The 23345-nt window shown below is 48.0% G+C and overlaps 1 protein-coding gene across 2 annotated transcripts in view; it reads right to left on the bottom strand.

Moving 5' to 3' along the window:
* MYO5B (myosin VB) overlaps positions 1-23345 on the bottom strand; it is an 842958-nt gene that overhangs the window by 34467 nt on the left and 785146 nt on the right. For both annotated transcript variants that reach the window (XM_069219220.1, XM_069219218.1), the window contains 2 exons: positions 21297-21386; positions 18688-18838 (listed from right to left, as the gene is read on the bottom strand). In XM_069219220.1, the coding sequence (XP_069075321.1) occupies positions 18688-18838; positions 21297-21386 (241 nt within the window). The remainder of the gene's footprint in view (positions 1-18687; positions 18839-21296; positions 21387-23345) is intronic.

A 23345-nucleotide genomic window follows, 5' to 3' on the forward strand; every position in this document is an offset into this window, starting at 1 on the left:
AGTAGAAGGCTCTATTACTCCTAATTCTAGCATCTTTTGGATCTTGTCCTCCATAATCTGTTTCCTGGCTTCTGGGATACGATATGGTCGTAACCGGACAATTGTACCTGGTGCAGTCTGTATTTTATGGGCAATCAAAGAGGTTTTGCCTGGCACTGCGGAAAAAAATGATCTGAAATGTTCCAGTAAACTGAATACCTGTTCCCTCTCTAATTTTGTTAAGGAGGCGTTCACTGTGGGCAGACTCTCCTCAATAGTGGTCTCGGTCGGGCAAAATTCAATTTGAACCCTCCCATTGGGACATAGGAACCGGCCCAAGGCTTCGGTCGAGTTAGAGCTCTCGGGTTCTTCCCATTTCTTTAAGAGATTTATGTGATAAATCTGGGTTTTCTGCGGCGTGGTCGAGATTTCAATTAGGTAAGTGACCGGGGAAACGGCTCGTAGTACTTTATGTGGACCCTGCCATTTTGCAACCAATTTATGTTCAGACGTGGGGCGCATTATAAGTACCTGATCCCCTGGTAGTAGAACCCTTAATTTACTCCCTCGATCGTAATACTGTTTTTGGTTCTGTTGGGCATGTTCCATATTTACTCGGACTGTGTCCCATAACCCTTGTAACTGAGACCGTAAGTCGTGGGCATATTCTAACAAAGGTTTCCCCCCTTCCTCCGCCTCCTCTTCCCACGCTTCTATGGCCATGTCCAGCAGGGATCGGGGCTGTCTTCCGAACACGAGTTCAAAAGGACTGTGTCCGGTGGATGCTTGTTCATGTGTACGTATAGCATACAGTACCAGGGGCAACTTTTGATCCCAGTCTCTACCTGACTCTTCTACTACTTTCCTTAGCAGGGTTTTTATGGTACGGTTGTACCGTTCCACCAGTCCATCGGTCTGGGGATGGTACACCGAGGTGCGAATTTGGGAAATACCTAACGCTTTACACACCTGCTTCATGAGTGTAGACATGAAAGGAGTTCCCTGGTCAGTGAGTATTTCATGTGGAAATCCTACTCGAGAAAATACATTAATCATTGCTTGGGCTACTGTTTTGATTGTTATGCTTTTTAAAGGAATGGCCTCTGGGTATCGGGTGGCATAATCTACCAGGACTAGGATATATGTGTGTCCTTTCGTGGAGGGTACTATGGGACCTATCAAGTCCATTCCCATCCTACTAAATGGAACGTCTATGATGGGTAATGGCATGAGAGGCGCTTTTCTAGGTCTACCGGGTTCGGTAAGTTGGCACCTGGAACATTGGGAGCAAAATTTTCGTATGTGGGCGAAAACCCCCGGCCAATAAAACCGCCGGAGGAGATACTCCTCTGTTTTTTCCCTTCCGAAATGACCTCCTCCGGGTTGACAGTGGGCTAAGGTTAGAACAAGTTCTCTATAGTGGTCGGGCACCAACAACTGTTGCTTACGGTCCCCGGAGCGATTAGTGGTTATGCGATATAAGAGGTTTTTTCTAATTAAGAAGTAGGGACCCACCTCTTCGGTTTCTTCGGATTTGGCCGACTTCCAAGCTTGGGCGAGAGGAACGAGTTACTTACCTTCGGTAACGACTTTTCTGGTGGATACATTAGCTACCTGTGGATTCCTCACCTCATGAATACTCCCATGGCGCCAGCATTCGACGGAAATCTTCTTACTAGTCTCTGCACGTCGACGAGGACGTCACTCTAGCCCACGCGACGCCGTCTGACGTCATACAGGCAATAAGAAGTCCTCGCCGACGTGCCGATGACAGTACCAACATTTTTTACGTGCATGAGAATAATAATAATAACCCAATGCAATGAAAGAGCAAAGCAACATCTCTTAATATTGTAAATCACACAACATTGCAATAAAATAGCTGTAGATTTAATATAACCTTTTTTTTTTTTTTTTTTTTTTTTTTTTAAACAAATAAATATTTTTATACATACGAATCATGTATATACCCAATATATATATAGATTTATATATACATATACACATATATACAAATATCATACATGCAAAATGTATTGCAACTTTGAAGACCAAAAGGAGCACACTCAAGGATTGCTTGGAGAGACCAAAAAGGCAACGGGGAGGCGGGTGGGACCGTGAGGAATCCACAGGTAGCTAATGTATCCACCAGAAAAGTCGTTACCGAAGGTAAGTAACTCGTTCTTCTGATGGATACAACTACCTGTGGATTCCTCACCTCATGAATAGAGTCCCAAAGCAGTACCACGCCCGGCGGTGGGTGCCTAAATGGTCAAACCAAGAAATCCTGCAGCACTGACCGTGCAAAATGACCGTCCCTTCTGACCTCAGAGTCCAAACAGTAATGTTTCACAAAAGTGTGAAGGGACGACCAAGTTGCGGCCTTGCAGATGTCAACCACAGGAACACCCCTGGCCAAGGCCGAAGAGGCCGACTTAGCTCGGGTGGAGTGAGCTCTAATGCCCTCAGGCGGATCCTTCTTTGCCAAAGAGTAACAGATTTTAATGCAAAGAACAACCCACCTGGAGAGTGTTCTCTTGTGGACTGCCTTTCCTCTCCTCTTGCCCACGTATCCGACAAACAGCTGATCCTCCAGCCTGATATCCTTCATTCTGTCGATATAGAAGCTCAACGCCCTTTTTGGGTCCAGGCGATGTAGTCTTTCTTCCTCCTTTGAAGGATGAGGCGGAGGATAAAACGTGGACAAAGTGATTGTCTGAGCCAAATGGAAGGGTGAAACAACCTTCGGAAGGAAAGCAGCCTTGGTCCTCAACACCACCTTATCCCCATAAAACGTTATATAAGGGGGTTTAACCGATAAGGCCTGCAACTCACTCACTCTCCTTGCAGATGTTATAGCTACCAGGAATACTGTTTTAATAACCAAATACCTTAAGGGGCAAGAATGCATAGGCTCAAAAGGGGACCCCATAAGGAAAGTCAGGACCAAGGACAAATCCCATTGAGGCATAACGAATGGTTTTGGAGGATATTGATTCAGAAGACCTTTCAAGAATCTGAGAACAATAGGGGATTTAAATAACGATGGTTGGTCTGGAAGACAAATGAAGGCTGACAAGGCCGACAAATAACCCTTAATGGTAGCTACTGCACAACCTTTCTGCGCTAGAGACAGTGCAAAAGACAAAACATGTGACAGATGAGCATGTAAGGGATCAATCTGTCTCTCTCCACACCACATAACAAATTTAGACCACCTATTAGCGTAGATAGATTTAGTGGAGTGTCGCCTGGCCGCTAAGATAACATCCACTACATCAGGCGGGAGAGAGAAGGAACTCAGGTTGCCCCGTTCAATCTCCAAGCATGTAGGTGCAGACTCTGGAGGTTGGGGTGTAAAACCTGCCCCTGCGACTGCGAGAGGAGGTCTGCCCTGAGAGGGAGACGGAGCGGAGGGCACAGTGAGAGTTGGAGAAGGTCGGAGTACCATACCCTCCTTGGCCAATCCGGAGCTATTAAGATGACTTGGGCCCGGTCTTGGCGAATTTTCCTCAACACTCGAGGAATCAAGGGTATGGGGGGAAACGCGTAAAGCAACTGGTCGCACCAGGTTATCTGAAACGCGTCCCCCAACGCTCCCTGCATCGGATACTGGAGGCTGCAGAATAACGGGCAATGCGCGTTCTCCCGAGTGGCAAACAGATCTATCCGAGGAAACCCCCACATCTGGAAGATTAAACAGACTTGATCTGGATGGAGACGCCACTCGTGGTCTGCCGAGAATTGGCGACTGAGACTGTCCGCACGTACATTCAAGACCCCGGCCAGATGATTTGCCACCAAGCAAATCTGATGGTCCTTTGCCCAGGACCATAGCCGAAGAGCTTCTCTGCAGAGAAGGTACGACCCTACTCCTCCCTGTTTGTTTATGTACCACATCGTGGTAGTATTGTCCGTCAGGACCTGTACCGACTGACCACGAAGGGATGGGAGGAAGGCCTTGAGAGCCAAACGTACAGCCCGTAACTCCAACAGATTGATATGAAACACCTGTTCCTCTGGAGACCAAAGCCCTTTGATCTCCAGATCCCCCAGATGAGCTCCCCATCCTAGGGTGGAGGCATCCGTTATTACCGTGGCCACTGGTGGCGACTGCGCGAACGGCTTCCCCTGTGAAAGATTGTTGCCCGCAATCCACCACTTCAATTCCACAGCAGCATCTCTGGAGATCTTGACAGTACCTTCTAAATCTCCCTTGTGTTGAGACCACTGCCTTCGGAGGCACCACTGAAGAGCCCTCATGTGCCAGCGAGCATGCGTGACCAACAGAATGCAGGAGGCGAACAGACCGAGCAGACGAAGGACCTTGAGGACTGGAACTACCGCTCCATTTCGAAACATTGGAACCAATTCCTGAATATCTTGAATCCGCTGAGGCGGAGGAAAGGCTCGACTCAATGTTGTATCCAGTACTGCCCCTATGAACAGGAGGCGCTGAGAGGGCTCCAGGTGAGATTTGGGCACGTTCACCGAAAAGCCCAGGTCGAACAACAACTGGGTTGTTGACTGCAGATGATGCGACACAAGCTCCGGGGACTTGGCTTTGATCAACCAGTCGTCCAAGTAAGGGAATACTGCTATCCCCTTCCTTCTGAGCTCCGCCGCAACCACTGACATCACCTTTGTGAAGACTCGAGGTGCTGAAGTAAGACCAAACGGGAGGACCGCAAACTGATAGTGCTGCGACCCTACCACAAACCGGAGATACTTCCTGTGCGACTTGAGTATCGGGATATGACTTGAACCTCCTGTTCTAGCAACAGGAGGTGTTCTTCTGAACAATAAGATGGGCGGGGCGGGATGAGGGGCGGGAACTCCCGAAAGGGAAGGGCGTAGCCTTTTCCCACAATGCCGAGAACCCAAGTGTCCGTTGTGATAGACCTCCACTTGTGGAGAAAACGCTGTAATCTTCCCCCTACAGGAGAGGAGTGAGTGGGAAACGGTGGAAGCCTAAGGCTGCTTCCCCTGCTGCACCCCTCCAGAGGACGAGGAAGAGGCAGAGTGCTGTTGAGAGGCTCCTCTGGTACGGACCCCACCCCTCACCCTCCCTCTAAATGACCTATAGGGGAGGGAAGAGGCGGGTTGCTGGAACCTCCCCCGAAAGGAAGAGGAATAAGAGCCACGCCCAAATCCCCGAAACCTCCTGAAAATTCTAGAAGAGGCAGAGGAAGAAGGAGCTTGCAGTCCTAACGATTTGGCTGTGGCTCTGCTCTCCTTAAATCGTTCCAAGGCCGAATCTGCCTTGGCTCCAAACAGTCTGTCCCCATCAAACGGGAGGTCCAGCAGGGTCGACTGCACATCCGCAGAGAACCCTGAGTTTCGGAGCCAGGCCTGTCTTCTTGCCACCACAGCCGTGCCCATCGCCCTGGCCACCGAGTCGGTCGTGTCCAGCCCAGACTGGATAATCTGGGTCGCGGCAGCCTGGGCGTCCGAGACCACATCCAAAAGACCCTGGGGAAGCTCCGTGAATGAAGACGAAATATCATCCATCAGCGCATGGATGTACCTCCCCAGAATGCACGTGGCGTTGGTGGCCTTCAACGCCAAACTGCATGACGAAAATATTTTCTTGGACTGCGCATCCAGTTTCTTGGAGTCTCTGTCTCCAGGCACCGTCGGGAAGGAACCAGGCGCTGACTTTGAGGAACAGGAGGCTTGCACCACCAAGCTCTCCGGCGTAGGGTGTCTAGAGAGAAAGCCAGGGTCAGATGGTGCAGCTCGATACCTCCTGGCCACAGCCCTATGAACGGCCGAGGAAGACACCGGCTTCTTCCACACCTCCAACACCGGATCCAGCAAAGCCTCATTAAATGGCAAGAGAGGCTCAGCTGCAGCAGAGGCCGGATGCAATACCTCTGTCAGCAAATTCTGCTTTGCCTCTGCCACCGGCAAAGGCAGGTCCAAAAAGCTCGCTGCCTTCCTCACCACAGCATGAAAGGAAGCAGCCTCCTCCGTATATTCCCCTGGAGATGAAAGGTCCCACTCAGGGGAAGTGTCCAGCCCACTGGCTGTATCCAGACCATGCAGTCCGTCTCCAGAGTCCTCAATCTCTCCCTCCTCTAGGACTCGCTGGTACTCTTGCTCTTCTAAAAGACGGAGAGCACGCCTCCTCGAATGAAGTCTCTCCTCGATACGCGGAGTCGACATGGCCTCCGCCGACGTCGAAGAACGGCGCCGATCTCCAGAAGCATCTGACGCCGCGTCCGGCGCCACAGGCAGCTTCGGCGCCGAGGCAGGAGCCGGAGGACGAGGTCTTGGAGCCGATGGACCAACCGGAGTCACAGGGCAAAATCCTGACTTCGACGGAGGGGCAACCTCCGGGGCCGAAACATCCGAAGCCACCGGAGCGGCCACCGACGCCGGCACCGGCGCCGAGCCCACATTCCCAAAAGGGAGAAAGGGCATAAAGGGTGCCGGCCGAAGAGGCGCAGGATCACCCAACGAAAAGGCCAAGGGCCCCGAAGGACCAGCCGGAGCAGCTCCTGGAGCCATCTGCTGAAAGATGGTATACATCGCATTAAGAAACGCGGTACTATCGGCTCCAGGAGTGGGAAAAGCCGGATACTGGGGTGCCTGGATCGAAGGCGACCCCGACGCCGGCCTCGACGTCTGCGACGCCGGAGAAAACACAAGAGGCTGCACCACCTCAATCACTGACGCCTGACCAGGTGAAGTCGGTGACGCCGGAGAGGGCAACGGCGTCGATGGATGCGGCGTGACCGTGGGGCTGACCTCCCAAGTCCTCCGACGCCGAGCCGAAGGTGACCTCGAATGAGACTCCTTGCTGGAGTGACGTCGTGAGTCTCTACGGCGCCGGGAGTCTCGATGACGCCGGTGAGACCTTGGCGAAGAAGACTTCTTATGATGTTTCTCCTTCTTCTTTGACTTTGCCATGAATAACTTGGCCTCGCGCTCTTTGAGGGCCTTCGGATTCATGTGTTGACATGAATCGCAAGTCGAGACGTCGTGGTCGGAGCTCAAACACCATAGACAGTCGGAGTGAGGATCTGTAACTGACATCTTGCCCCCACACTCTCGACAGGGCTTGAAACCCGACTTCCTCTGAGACATTGTTACCGCAGAGAAGACTACGCAGCAGACAATACACTGTAACCACGAAGGTAACAGTAACTCCCTCGAAGATAACCGTTTCGAATGCACGGAAAAAAGGGAACTGTCATCGGCACGTCGGCGAGGACTTCTTATTGCCTGTATGACGTCAGACGGCGTCGCGTGGGCTAGAGTGACGTCCTCGTCGACGTGCAGAGACTAGTAAGAAGATTTCCGTCGAATGCTGGCGCCATGGGAGTATTCATGAGGTGAGGAATCCACAGGTAGTTGTATCCATCAGAAAAGGATCTTCTCTCTGTCTTTGGGGAAACCCGACAGGCACCTCATGAGTCTCGGCAATCAGACCTGAGGGTGTGCCATGTGCCTCTTTCTCCCGGTGGTTTGCTTTTTCTACACGCTTCTCCCTACGTGACAGTTTCCTACGGGTAGAGGGGGGCTCTAGGTCGCTGTCAGAAAAAGGGGCACCCCTCCACCACTCCTGGGTCAGGGTTGGTTGTCGAACGTGGTCCAGGATCTCCTGAAAATGTTCGTAATCCGTCCCAATAATACATTCCTCTCATCAGATCTGACATTATACCCATAGGAAGGATGTCCCTGTAATTCCTCCACTCTACTGTCAGGGCCTGTAAGGGGTATCTCTCCTTATCCCCGTGAACGCAGCAAATAGTCACCCAATGTTCGACTTCCTGGTCTGCTAGGGCTAGGAGATCCTTCCTTATCACGGATTGACTGCACTCGGAATCTATAAGGGCCCAAACCACTCGACCATTGACGTTTAAGGACTGTTTAAATTTGGGGTTGCCCCGGCCTGTACACAGCACCCGCCGTCGGGTAACTCCAACCTCCATGGGTTCACTAGTGTCTTGTTTTCTTGGACACATACGGGCAATGTGCCCCCATTCCCCACAGTTATAACACTGAGGACCCGGTACTGGTGGATGCTCGTAGGTTCTGCGAGGTATGGGTTCTTCGGGAAGGACTCTGGGAGTGCTTTTCGGGTTGGGGAGCCCCGGTTTTATGCTGGGGCGGGTTGGCATATTACGTACATCCACCGAACGATGATAGGCACATGCTAAGTCTATTGCCATCTCCGTGTTCACCTTGGGATGTTGACGGATCCAGTGTTTTGTAGCCGTAGGCAAGGCATCTAAATATTGTTTGAGGACAATTGTTTGGATTACGTCTTCCCGGCTATTCCCTGACGGACCCAACCATTTTAAAGCCAAATCGTTTACCCGATAGTAGAAGGTTCGGGGGTCCTCGTTCGGTCCCCATTTGATTTTCCTGAATTTGATTCTATAATATTCCGTGTCGTGCCCCACCCTCTCTAATATACTGCTCTTTATTTCGAAATATGGGGTTGTTCCCCCGGGGTTCGCTGCTTGATATGCGGCTTGTAGGATTCCTGTAAGTAGGGGGGCGACATACTGGCCCCATCTATCTTCCGGCCATTGTGCGGTTGAGGCCACCCTTTCAAAATTAGTAAAAAAAGATTCGGGATCTTCCCCTTCTTGATATTTTTGCAAGACGGAACTTGGGACATTGGGGTGTACCTTAGTGGTAGCAATAGTCTCCGTCAGTTTCTTCATGGCCGTCTCGTGGACCAGTTGATTATTGGCCAGTATGGTTGCCTGACTTTTCAAAGCCGACTGTAAGGCTTCACGGTCCTCCTTAGCCTCCCTCTGGTGGGCCTCCCACACCAGTTGTAGGTGTCGTTGGCCTTCGGCCACCTGTTTTATCATGTCCTCCAGCGAGGGGGCGTCACTCATTGTGTATACTGTTCGATTGTCGAGGAGGATCTAGAATCACATCCCACTTCTGACACCACTGTGACAGATCGAACAATATACAAACGACGACGAGGTATGCGTTTAGTTTCATGGTGGGATTTATTCTAAGATTAAGGTGGAATAAAGGAAAAACATGAAGTTTATAACCAAGCGGGTGGGGTTTCCTTAGGGTTGCGGTGTTGTTGTTCAGTTTCCTGTATTGTTGATTTAGTCTCAAAGTCTCTTGTTTCTTTTCCAGGGTGACTTCTGGCGGGTCCCCTCAGGTGGATTCCAGGATACCGGAAAACAAAGGAAAACAACACCCGGGTAAGTATGGGGTTTAACCAAGGTTATCTCACTCTTTCTCTGGAGTCTTGTCTTGGGTATGGGCAGGAACGATAAGGAGGGGTGGGTGCCTGTGCGGAGTTGGGGAACAAGTGCTCTCAATCTCTAGTTATAGATTTGTGGGGTGCTCATACGTGCTCGTTATCGTGCCCCTTTCTTTTCCCTCCCTTTCCTCCTTTATATTCCCTCCCCAGTCCCTAGTATGATATGGCCTTTGTTTTGGCCCACACGGACCGTACCTTGGTGAGCCACGACCCTCCTGGGTCGTGGCTGGCGTTGTGGCGTTCCTCGGCTGCGGTTTCTTCTCCTGTGGACTTTTCTGAGGTCTCCCTCTCCTGGGCTCTCCTCTCCTGCTCCTCCGGTCTCCACTCCTGGGCTCTCCTCTCCTGCTCCTTCTCCTGGGCTCTCCTCTCCTGCTCCTCCGGTCTCCACTCCTGGGCTCTCCTCTCCTGCTCCTTCTCCTGGGCTCACCTCGCCTGCTCCTCCGGTCTCCTCTCCTGCCCCTCCGTACTCCTCTCCTCGGCTCTCCTCTCCTGTTCCTCCGTTCTCCTCTTCTGCTCCTCCGTCCTTGTTCCGGGGCCGTCCTCTCTTTTGGCTAAGCCGCGCCGGGAAACCCATCCGGTTTCCCAGGCAACGGCCCTCCCACTGCCTCGCTCGTATCGCGTCGCCCCGGCAACGGGGAGACGCGGACATGACGTATCGGCCTGGTCCGATACGTTATGTCGAGCCGCGGTTGCCGGGGACACCCGGTCACAGTTACCAATGGTTCCCCTCCCCCCTTCCTCTGTGAAGCATACATGTGTTGGGGAATTTGATAAACTCGCTAGATTCTGGTTCCACTGAAGGGGTGGGTGGGCTGCCATTGCGTGTGAGTGAGGGTTGCTACCGTGGTGAAGGAATCAAGTGTAGTAATTTGAGACATGAATGATATACTCTAAACGCAGTAAATAAGATGCGTATGAAGGGGGCCCAATCTGAGGCATAATTATCTAGTCTAGTCTTATCTGGTCTAGGACCATCGACAGCTGTTCCATACCAATAATCAGCCACAGTTTATGCAGCCATATGTCGTGTTGGGGTTTCTTTCAGAGCCCCATACGGTCAATATCATTTGGTGTGCAGCTCCTAACACTAGAACCATTTGTTTGCCCCTTCGAGAGCGGAGTGGGAATGTCAGAGGGTTGGATAGCCCCAGGACAGTGTAGGCCGGGAACCATGGGATGGAGGTGTCAAAGGCGGTGTCAATGTCATCCAGCAGGTGAGTCCAAAAGCGCGTGAGTTTACGGCAGTGACAAAGCAGAATCAGGGGTGCGAAATGGGGCTCTGGCATTGATTAAGAAGGTGTGCAGCTCCAAAATGAGGCGCCTGACTGATGTCTTCTGGATTATCCATTTCTGGAAGGGTGTTAGTGTTCTCTCTGCGAATGGACACATGGACGGATGGAGCACCAAGTGGCGAACCTGGAAGTACTGAATTCTCTCAGCCTCTCCCAAGCAGTAGTCCTCCTTGAGTTGCTCAAAGGGAATTATCCCCAGGGGGTCGAAAAGGCAGCCAATTCATTTTCAACCTCCCTCTCGCCACCTTGCAAAACAGTCCATCTTGAGTCCTGGAGTAAAGTCTGGGTTACAGAGGATCGGAATCATTGGGGAGGGGAAGGCCGTTAGGCCCGCCCTCACTGTCACTGAGCCCCATACCTGGAATATGGCACTGGTGACTGGGGAGGAATAGAGCCCATATGCTCTGTGCTTCTTGGGGAGCCAAGGCTCCTTCCAAATTAGGGAACCAGCCACCACCTAGTCCATAAAGCACCAGTGTTTCTGTGTGAAGGGCCTATTCCATTGGACCAAGAACCAGAGTTCAGAGGCCTGATAATATTGCTATAGGGAAGGCACGCCAGACCTACGTCTCACATTAAACGGTACGTTACAGACTGTTGAAAGAGTGGTTTCCAAACCCCCCAAATGAATCGATTAATGTCTGCTTGCATGGTTTGAGAGGGCCCCTTAAGTGGGGACAGCGGTAAGGCTTAAAAGAGATAGAGAACACGTGGCAGGATGGTCATCTTAATAGCTGTGATCCAACTGAACCAGGAGAGCGCAAGATGCTCCCAAGAGCTAAAGTCTGCATTTGACTTGCTGGGCCAAGGCACTGTAGTTGAAAGTGATTGTGGAAGGGAGAGAGCTGGCTAATTGAATCCCCAGGTAGGGTATGTGTGATGCGGCCCATCCAAATAGGAAGAGAGATCTTATATTGGTCTCAGTCTGGGCAGACACAGAAAGGTTCAGGATAGGTGATTTTTGCATACTGATGTTGAAGATAGAATAAGTGCTGAATATTTGGAGCTCGGAAACCAGGGCGGGAAGCGAGGTTAGTGGGTTGGTAAGAGCTAAAATGACATTGTCGTCATAGAGGCTAATTGCATGTTGCTCTCCTCCAAATGGGATACCGGTGATGTCAGGGTGCGATCAGATGCATTGGGACAGAAGCTCCATGTAGAGAACGAAAAGAAGGAGGAACAGTGGGCAGCCTTGAAGCGTGCATCTGCCAATGGGGAAGGGCAAAGAAGAGAGCCAGTTCACCCTCACAGAGGCTCTGGGGGAGCTATAGATGCTACGTATCCAGACACGAAACCGGGGCCAAAACCAAAGAATTCAAGGGTCTGGTGCAGATAGGGCCATTGGACCCTATCAAAGACCTTCTCTGCGTCTATGGAAAGGAGAAGAGCTTCCTTTGGGGCTTGTGATATCTTGTCTATCAGGTGGAAAACATGTCTGGTGTTGTCGCAACATTGTCTTGTGGGTATGAAGCCAGCCTGATCGGGTGATATCAAACCTGGAAGGAGCAGATTCAGCCGCAGGGTCAAGATGCCGGTTAAGATTTTGGCATCCACTTTGAGTAGAGATATGGCTCTATAGGATCCACAAAGCGTGGGATCCTTACTGGGCTTAGGGATGATCGAGATTGAAGCCTCTAGCATGGAGTCTGTGAGGGTTCCGGAGGTTGGGAAGAAATTGAATAGGCGAGTGAGGACCAGGGCTAGTTCGTGGCAGAACGTCTTATAGAATGCAGGGGAGAAACCATCAGGGCCTGGGGACTTCAGGGACTTATGACAGGCAATTGCAAAGATTACCTCTTCCATGCGGATAGGGGAGTTAAGGGGGTCTGCACAATGTGTGGGAAGAGGGACAATTTCGCATGAAGATAAGTCATCCGATGTGTCAGTCGGTGTATCAGGAGTTTCGGAGTCGACAGCACTATAAAAGTTGTGAAAGGCTTTGGAGATCTGTGGGTCCGAGTTAACCTCTGTTTGGGGAGTGGGTCGTATGGCGCGAATGGCCTGCGACTGGATTTTAGTCCGCAGGCGACGGGCTAACAGTTTACTGCTGCAGTTACCACCCAAATAGTACTTGTGCTTAAGGCGGACGAGAATGTATTCTGCCCTATCTAGGTCTAGGCGCTTAAGGATGGCCTGGGTGCATTTGAGCTCTCTCCATATGCATGGGCCCCAGTGCGTTTCTGAATCGCCTCAAGCTTTGCGACTTTGTGTTCAAGTTCAGATTGTTTCTCCTTCCGCAGTTGGTTCTCGTGGGGTGAGAGTGCGATGAACTCTCCTCTGACTGCCATTTTCATAGCCTCCCATAGGGATATCAACGATACCTTCCCAGAGGAATTTCCAGGAAGTCAGTAATGGTTTACTGGATGGCAGTCACCTCAGCGGGATGCTGAAGCAATGAGTCCCTGAGGTGCCAGGTGTGAGGGGATTTTAACTGTAGGGTAAGACTAAGGGGGTGTGGTCTGAGAGTGATCTAGGCTCAATTGTAGATACTGTAACAAGTTGGCAAAGGGCAGACATTGCAAGGAAATAGTCAATGCAGGTGTATGTTTTGTGGGCTGCCGAGAAGTGTGTCAAATCCCTTGTTTTAGGGTCGTGTATGCGCCACAAATCCCCGTGTATTAGGATGGCCGCATCTGGTGTCTGGAGGAGTGGCGCCAGCGCATTAAGAATAAATGGCTCTTGCTTTTCATTTGGAGCGTAGATACAAGTCAGTGTGAAGTGTAGAGACCCTAGTTGAAGGTGATAAGCTTGATCGCTGCATGTTTAGAGATTATGGCCCTCATTACAACTTTGCCGCCCAACAAGTTGTATCCGCCGTGCGGCCGCCAATGCTGCCGCACTTCCGCGGTGGCCATTAAGACATCCCTGCCGGCCCAGCGGGGATGTCGGCCGCAATACGGGAGCAGGCTCCAAATGGAGCCGGCAGTGTTGCGACGGGTGCAGTTGAACCCGTCGCGCTTTTCACTGTCTGCTATGCAGACAGTGAAAAGCTCCATGGGGCCGTGGCAAGGGGCCCCTGACTCCCCTTTCCACCAGCCTTTTCATGGCGGTTCCTACCACCATGAAAAGGCTGGTGGGAGGGGGACTCATAATCCCCTGGGCAGCGCTGCAAGCAGTGCTGCCCTGGGGGATTACAACCGCCAGGACCAATGTGGCGGGAAACCGCTGGTCCAGGCGGTGCAACCGCGGCGCTTCCGCCGCAGTCGTAATCCCCTAGTTTGCACCGCCAGCCTTTTGGCGGTACAAACTCCAGAACAGCCCTGTCGGTCTTTGACCGCCAGGGTTGTAATGAGGCCCTATGTCTCCTCGAAAGCGAGAGGAGAGTAGTATGGTAACCCCACCTTTCTTGGACCACATCTGTTTGGGAAACCAGGGAGAATGCATGAGGGAAATGTCCCTGGTCAGTAGTGTGTCTCTTAAAGCAGTCCTGTCAGGGCCGTGGTGGGCGCCCAGGCATTCCACAGGCAGCAGCAGATTTCCCGGGCACTGAGCAATCTCTGACAAGCTGGGGTACTAGACCAATGGGGTGCTGAGTATTTCCTTGGGTGCGGCGAGGATGGAGCGGCCGAGAGGCACGTTCTACTGAGCAGCTATCTTAGCCACCAATGTTCTTTTAAAACAGGAATCTCTGTGCCAGCGTTTGCGAATATGGATGCTGATACGGAGATCAGCTGTCCACAATAGGCTCTTGTCCCACCATTCACAATTGTGTGCATGAGGCTTTACTATTAAGGAGGTGGAAGGTTAGGGTGCGCATTGCACTCCACTGCTGTAACTAGCAAAGGATTAGTACGTTTTATGCTGCATAAGGGATGAGCTTCTTGCAGTACAAGGTAAATCATTGTGAGCAGCCTCTTCCTGAATGAGGGCCTTAATGAACTGTTCTTGTATTTTATTTGCCTCCCAATAAATGGGGATTGAAGTAAATACTATTTTAAAGTGATTGAAAATCTGGCTGTTTAATTCCTTATTTGGAAAACAGCAGAAACTGTACGCGATCATGGTGTTTGTGTTCTTGCTGAACAAAATATAGAATAAAAGACCGGGGGGCCATATTTATACTTTTTTAGCGCTGCATTTGCGCCTCTTTTTGATGCAAAAATGGCGTAAACTTACAAAATACAATAGTATTTTGCAAGTTTGCGCCGCTTTTGCGTAAAAAAATTACGCAAATGCAGCGCTAAAAAAGTATAAATATGGGCCCCAGTGTTTTTGCAGAAATAATTGAAAGAAAGAGCTAACTTGCCAAAGATTAGGACAAAAATTAACCAACTTTGAAAAATTCCTAGCCTGGCAGAACCCTCTTTGGTACAATACTGTAGTTTCCTCATTGCCCTTACGAAAGATGATAGGAATTAGGGGCCAGATGTATGAAAAGGTTTTGCACTCGCAAACGGTGCGAATCAGTAAATTTGCGAGTGCAAAACAGTGGTCTGCAATGCATGAAAGCCATTCGCAGACCACAAATAAGAAATCGCTAAAATTGCGATTTCTTGCGCTGCGACCTGGAAATTGCGAGTCACAATTTGCGATTCGCAAATCCCAGGTCACAAGGCAATGCTGCAAAAAATCGCAAATTGCGATTTTTCACAGAATGGCATTTTGCACATGCAAAATACCATGGACTGCAACCAGGTGGTAACCTGGTGCAAAATTAAAAAATGCATTTAAAATGCATTTTTAAATTGAACATGTAAAGCGCACATCCCCTTATGGCGTGTGTGTACTTTACATGTCCCCCAAAACATTTTTGGGGTGCAGCAGAGGGGGCCATAGGCCCCCAGCACCCTGGGGATTTGCATTTCCAAAATTGCGATTTCTGGTTCAGAAATCGCAATTTTGGAAATGCAAAAAATGTGCAGCTATGGGCCAACAGGCCCATAGCTGCGAATAGGGCCGGTATAGCAATTTGCGATTCGGTAATAGCATTTGCGATTTTTAAGAAATCACTATTACCAAATCGCAAATGTGATGCATGGCACTTTGCGAGTCTTAAAAATCGATATTACCGAATTGCAAAGGGCCGTGATGATACATCTGCCCCTAACTTACTTACTATCGGATAGGGCTCATGAAAGGCATGTCAATGCCTAGGAAATATACGTTGGTATCTGTGCATGTAAATCAGCAACCTAACTAAGGAGAAATGGAGCTCTGCACCAGAAAGAGAGAGAGAGTGCATGCATGTGTGTTTGTGTGCAAGGGTAGCCCTCTGCAGTATATGTTCCATCAATTGGCTAAAAGTTTTTTGTTCCAAAGTGTCACTCATTAGAGGCAATCCTGTTGTGCAAGACTGTCCCTCCACTGGGGTGTTAGGGTCTTCCCTTCCAAAAATGTGCAACCCTTGGCGGCAAAGTAGTGCATTTTTTGCATAATTTACTTTAAAGTTTGCTAAAAAGTAATAGGTATTACAGGTAGTTAAAAAATCTGGGTGTGCAATTTCACATGGCCTCTTCTGTTTGAAAGTGTACATAGAATAATTTTTCCCTTGTATATTCGACATTTTGTCAAATGTTATACATAACTAAGAATATACTTAGAGAGGGAAGATGGAAATCTTGAAACTTACACTGATCCCAGTCCTTGGCCATACATATAGCAGAGGTTGACCTATTTTCAAGGCTCATTTATAGTGCTTTTGCATACTTACAGGAAGTCATGCTGGTTCAAACAGCAGAGAAGTAACGCCGATCTTACATGCTCAGGTCTCATACTTCATACAACGGTAACGACAATGTCATAAAAACATTATCAGTGTGAATGGCTGGAGCAGCGCAAATTTGGGTATACCCCTACTCACCACAAAACAATGTAATCAATATCATATATACACAGTGTGCCTTAACCTTAATAATGTAAAGTGAAGCATCAAACTATACTACGGAAGGTGCAGTCACCGTAGAAACTAGTGTTTTCATTTTTATGTGAGTGCCAATGTTCAGCCTTAACATGAAAACTGTTGTTCTTAGACATAGTTACACTTGTATTTCGAGATATTGCATTTTTTTACAGCACATTGTCCATGTGTTTATGGTTTCATTGTTTGTGTTTTGCATTTATTCTATTATGCTCGCAGTTATAACAGAGCTTTTAGAAGTGTATATGAGTCGTGGCTTGCTAAGTTAGCAAGAGTAGGTCTTCATTTTAACACGTGTAATGTATTTTCTGTGCTCTGCTTGTTTCCCCCCGCAGGTATGCATTCAGTGTTCATTAGCATGAGAAAGGTGTATTATGTATGAGTGATAGCGAGACCTGAGAAGGAACTTCTTGGCATGGACTGGACAGTTTATGGGACAGGAGAAACCATTTTTTCTTTCCCTATCTGGTGTGAAGATGCCCAAGTTTAACCTGGTTGTTAGTCTTCTGTGGGTTGGGAGAGTCGCCCCACGTTGCGAATGCGATCCATGAAAAGGAGAAATAATTGGGTTTCTGATGATGTGTTCTGAAGATACAGAAGCTCCTGGAAATTTCAACATTAATTTAGTCTTCACATTGCTAGAGTAACAGTAGACTCATTTTTGACTCCGAGAGGCAGTGGCGTAATGAAACTAGAGGGGACCCCCCTGCAAAGAACATGGAAGGGGCTCCTCCTAAGGACTCACTAGGTCAGGTGCTGTGCTGAGGGCCCCCCTCGCTACTGCCATACATGCCCATGTAGCACTGTCGATTCACAGGAATGAACCCAGAAATCCCCTCATTGGTGCAGGGACTGCCACAGTTACCTCAAGATAGCATCAATATCCCAGGACCAATTTTATCCTAGGAATGCACTCCATAATTTCAAGTATAACCACAGTTTGCCAGTGATGACTAGCTTTTGTACAATGGTTGTGCACCACCATGCCAAGGCTGCACAATATATGGCAGAAATACACATCAATATGCCATGGCCAGAATTATGCCACAAACTGGATCCATAAAGTGAAGGATGCCAGGCATTGGTATTATCATGCAAGGATGCCTTGAATGACCACGAGTATTCCAACACCATTATTATACCTGGAATAAGCCCCATAATACCAATCATGTCCCCATTATGTTAACAATGGCTAACATTGTGCCACGTATGATCAACATCATATCAAATGACCACACACAAAACAATCAATGTATGTTGTGCACTTCCGACATATAGACTCTACATGCCACAAACAGAATATAGCGCTTAAGCTTTTGAACACCTGCAACATCAAATGGGCTTTCGGCGTAGTATGATGACCTAGTTCTCTTCTATATAGACTCATTAATTCAAATTGTACAGGATAGGAACAGCTGAGTAAATCACCTCCCCTACGCTCTATGGCGTACCAGGGTTTGATACTGGTTTCCATGTTTTTGAATCTGTATGTGGAGCTATGACTAAGAGCTGTAGGTCAAGTATGCCATTTTACCTTCGGATGTTGTCTATAAACTATTATCAGCTCTTCAATGGCCAACTTCATAGGCTTATACCGCTAGTGACAGATAATTATTTTGAAACGTATTGCTTCTAATACCAAGTGTCTGCTTATCTCCAGTCCCAAATACATTTTATCTCCTGAAAGCATGGCTTAGGTTTGTTCCTTATTTGGCCATTCTGATGTCACAGGGTTTCTGTTTCACTTTTAAGCTCACAGAACAATTCCACAAAGAAGATCTGGCCAAGGTGGCAATTTTTCAGTTTCTATTTTCCTTCTGGTGCCATTTTACCACTGTTGTTTTGCTTTGTTGACCAAGCATTAGTGGCCTCACAAACTGATTCCGAAATACACTGCTTGTTGCCTACGGCTGTACCACTAGCACTCAGAAATATACACTCTCCTGAATTTTAAGTCTAATTCTAAATAAAAGGTTTAAGAGGCCTTCATTTTTGGAAGAAACAGGGACTAAGTACAGCTCAACGTCTTCCAGAGAGCCATTCTGCATGCTGATTGGAACATGTGTCTTATTCCATTGAAAACTGCAACCCATTTCCTTTGTTTTTGCAGGTCACTAATTATCAATATTGTGTTCAATTACCGATGTGAATGCGTTTTCCTACCTTTGTTGCAACTTTGTTTTTGTTGTAAACATTTTACATTAATTTAATGTCTATAATACTTTTACCTTATACACATTCTGTTGCACCTTGCCTGCCCCTGCTAAAAGACTAAAGAGATAGACTGTGCCAAGGGACATTGATGGTACCTATCATTGGTTGCAGCATCCCTTCCCCGATCTTAATGAGCTGTTGGTAGATCTGGATGGAGAGGTCACTCAGCACTTGGCGGTACTCCGTGAGGTCAAAGTTTGCAAGGCAGTGCTCGTTCTGCTTGGGCGAATTTTGGGTCATGAATCCCTAGAAAAGAAAAGAATCAATGTATCATTTTACACTGCGTAGCAGAATACAACGGAAACCTGTGCCTAATGAGTGCAAATTCTCACGCATGAAGTGTTGACATTACAGCTTTTTTTCATATGCTGTGTTGCTGTTCAACAAACAATGTCAACAGTCATTAAGAGTGCATTCTGGCAAACTATGGGGCTGGTTTAGATGTGACAGATATCCCACCCCCTGTGTCACAAGTGCATTATATTAAATGGCTCTTGTAATATGGCAGACAAGATAAGTAGCATGTTTGTAATGGAGTAACCTATCCACTGAAGTCTACATCAGGACCTATGTCATTAGTTAAGCAGTGCATTGTGCTGGCAGCAACTTTTTAAATAAACCATACACTTCGTCTTATTACTGTGCAGATCTTGTCAGCTCACATCGATTTAAAAGCAATGGATAAGTTCTGACTCAATTCCCTACAGATCTGTATTAGTGTGAAGATGGGTGCAGGAGGATGCAATAGGGGCATTGCTGGCAGAAAACCAGGCAAACCAGGTGTTTGGAGGCGTGGGTTGAAGCTGTCAGTGTATCTCCTTCAGACTTAAGAGCGGTGCAAAAAGTTGCTGAGACCATGGGGTCCCGAATAAATGAGATTAGATCTGTTGTCTGGCTTTATGTGTGTATGTGAGTGTTTGAGTGACACTTTCATGATATTCTGAGTTGGAACCAAACGCTGATCCCAGGGTGATGCAGAGGCAGCCTGCCTGTGCAGCATACCAGCAGGTGCTCTGCCCAGACAAGTCCAGCTTGAGTGGTAGGGAACTGACAGTATATCTTAATGAAGTGACACTGCCAAGCCAGGACTGTCAGCTTGACTGGGAGGCTGGACCTGAGAGGTCTCAAAGGCTGGACAGCTAGGAAAAGGTCACATTGAGCAATAAGCAGACACATTTTTGGAGTTGAGCAGTCTGCCAATGTCAGGGAAAAGCAGAGACAGAGGTTGGAAAGGAGTTGCAGGACCCATACCAGCAGTAAGAGGGATGATGCATAAGCCACCACTAATGGCTACCATAACTTGTGGCCAAGTTAATGGGCACATGGAGGTCAGATTCCTGTACGGAATCCATCAGCACATATATTGGGCCACAGTCACTATAGCACAACCTATATTTTCTATTTAGGGATCTCTACCACAGCAGGCTACATAGGTGGACCCGAAGAAGGTTTTAAAATTAAATGTACCAACCCCTGCTTGCAAAATTAGCTGTTACTGTATTGCTTACTGTTCCATTATCCAGAGTAGATATAGTGCATGTCTAGGAAGTTATACCACCGGGGAGAAGGTGCCCCTGCCTAGGATGGGGTGGAAGGAGACATGTAACATCACTATTCCAAGTGAGCCATTATGACCAAGAAAATAAATGCATGCAGTACACAGCTTTTGGAAATTTGTAGTTGCCTTTCTTACATTTTGTCCTGCTGTTTATGGGACATTGCAAGCAAACCTCTTGAAGTTGGCACCTATTCCTTGATATGCCCTTGTGAGTGTGATTCGTCTTGGGAAGCCACATAATGGTGGTTTTCTCCACTCATAAACCAAAATGTAAGCACTAGGCTAATTTGTATAAAACAAGATGTGTTCCCTATGGTATACATAACACCTGACAAACAGAATAGGAAGGTTGTTAATCAGACCCAATGTAGTAGTGTCACCCAATAGGGAGGAGATACCTTGCACAAGTGTCTGTAATTTCAATAGATTTCGAATTTATGCAGATTCACAAAAATCCACACAGGTTTTAGAAGAGGATCTCTTTGCGAGTTTGTTCTGTGGACTGTGTGCTGTTTCAGTGCACAAAACAAGCATACTGGAGTATTGCATAGTGCATACAGATATTCAGTCTGGGTACATCTCTACTGCTACAACCCCAGGTAATGTGGGAGTGTATCCGCAGCCTTCCTACTCTTACTACAAACCTTTTTGGCACTACGTGTCTGTGTGTTTCTAAGATGGGAATGCCAGCAAGGTTATGACTGTGTACGGGTCCCTTGCATTTTTATGGCCTCCATTCCTAGAGCTCTATCTTTCCAATCCCTAACATGAATCTCGGTACTGTAGTAAATTCATCATAACCATAGATATCCCATTAAACTAGGCACCATCTGTGGGATAAAAATGTCCACTGATCTAGAATCAGGATGTGTGACTACTGATGTCTTCTGTACAGCCAGGTTGAACACAGGTGTACAGGTATGTTTGCGAATGGACTCCAAATTCATTTTTCATGACCAGTATCTTATTTTTCACCACCATCATCTCTCACCTTCTTAAATAGTGAATTATGCAGAGTACCAAGTGCTGCCGAGCATTAAGCACAAACATCGGTTCTGTTGCGCTGATACTTTCTGGTTTGTATATATGGGCTAAAAGTTTATAGCTTATGTACAAAGGTTTTAATTCAATGGAGATGCTGCTTACCTCATCCCCACTGTATTGTTTCAGGCAATGCAAGAGGCGACTGGCATTGGCTAACCAGAAGGATGTCATCTGAAAGTCATCGCTGTGTTTCTGTAATGATCAAGATGAACAAGGGATCATGTGGTTAGCAGGCATAAGGAAACACAACTAAGACGATCACAAACAATGCAGGATATTTCTCTGGAGGGGCCTGTTTCCCCAAAGCATATCTTCAATGCTTGCCAGAAACCAGCTTGTTAAGGAAGTAATTTAAAACTTCTTACTAATGCTCTGAATCAGGCAGATTATTTGGTAATGGGGTTATTGGACACTTTTGCAGCTGGTGCATTACCAACATTTCTGATAAATATCAGGAGCTGTGGTGCTGATGCTGGGAATTTTCCGAGTATCTGCTTTACTGTGTAAATGTTCTTGTATAACAGCCTTGGCCTCTGGCCTTATGCACTGCTTTGTTACCTTGGTTGAGATCACGTTTAATATATACACAAATACATACGTACTTTTGCTCACACCTCCTAGTAGTAAATGTATAGAACCTTCATGTCGCTGCCACAGAAAACGTATGGTAATGAACATTGGAAACTGGGTTACTGCTTTAGGCGGGGACTGAACCCCTACTCAAGTAGCAACCACAGTCTCTGTCAGGGTGAAACACAAGAAAACCCAAAATTAACATGTGCTTAACCCTCTGGTAGCTTGGCACAAAAGCAGTCAGGCTTAACTTAGAGGAAAAGTGTAAAGTATTTATGCAGGACTTCAAACACTTATAAAGTGAATACTCAGCATAAGAACATTCACACAACAATTTACAAAAATCATGTAAAATGTAATACATTGACACAAAAAAAAAAAAATACAATCAGTAGAACCAATAGGTACGCAATTTTAAAGATTTCAGGTAAGTATAGTGCCAAAAAGCACAAAGCCCCACTCGCATTTATCTGGTTGTGCGAAACAGGTGAAAGTCACAAATTCAGGGCAACCGTGATGGAGTGCGGGCCGGATAATAGGTTAGTCCCCCTAAAAGAGTTACCTTCAAAGTTCAATGTAATGAGTTCTGTTCTGCAGTAGAAGTGACCATAAGGAGCAGGGAGAGCATCATGAATGGTCATAGATGTAGAGCGAAGAGCAGGTTGGGCACCACAGACAGTTATCACTGTAGCAAGAAGAACCTATGGGATGTCACAGACGCTTGTTGCTGGAGATTCGTGTTGACGGTCACGGCGAGCTGTTAATGCTGTAGTGTGAAGTGCAGATCTTGTGCTACTGGGTGTTAGTGGCGGTCACTGTGGTGCAAACAGTTTGGTTTGCATGAACTTAGTGTTGGTGAGCGGCAGAGATAGCAAGATCTTGGTGCAAACAGGCCCGTTCGTGTTCATGAAGAGCCCAAGATGTCAGGATTTCTCCTTTTCTTTGGAGAGGAACTCAACTAAGGCTACACCAAGAGTCCAGGACAAGGGGGCACCTCTTGGGGTCAGGAACTCACTGCAGCAGGGCTCAGACAGGTCGAGTTGCAGGTCCAGGCAGCAGGTCCATGCAGCACGATAACTGGGCAGTTGCGAGGAGCCTTTGGAGCTTGTTATGTCCCTGTAGCTCAAAACAGGAGGGCAGTCTGCTGACCTTTGGATTCACTTCGCCCTGGGATGAAGGATGCAGGGCCAGTCTTCTTTCTCAGCAAACAGGGCAGCAAGCCACATAAGAGCAGAGTAGCAGGGCAGCATAGCAGTGCTTTTTTTGTTGCATTCACAGGCCCAGGAGTGCACTGAAGAGATGGGGCTGAGGCTCCAATCTTTATATGTAGTGCCCACTTCGAAGTAAGAGACATTTTTTAGAGAATTCCCTTTGAAGTCCTTGAAGCTTCCTGCTGCCCCTGCCCTGGCTCCAAGCTGGTTGGATGAACAATGCAGTGGTGACAATTCCTTTGTGTGAAGGCAGGGCACAGCCTATTCAGTTGCCAGTGGGGCTGTGCCCATCTCTACCCCCCTATCCTGCCAGTTGATGACTTAGGCAGGAACACCTAGTATCTCTTTTGTGTGGCTGTCTGACAGG

Source organism: Pleurodeles waltl, chromosome 1_1, assembly GCF_031143425.1.
Source record: "Pleurodeles waltl isolate 20211129_DDA chromosome 1_1, aPleWal1.hap1.20221129, whole genome shotgun sequence".
Taxonomy (NCBI): domain Eukaryota; kingdom Metazoa; phylum Chordata; class Amphibia; order Caudata; family Salamandridae; genus Pleurodeles; species Pleurodeles waltl.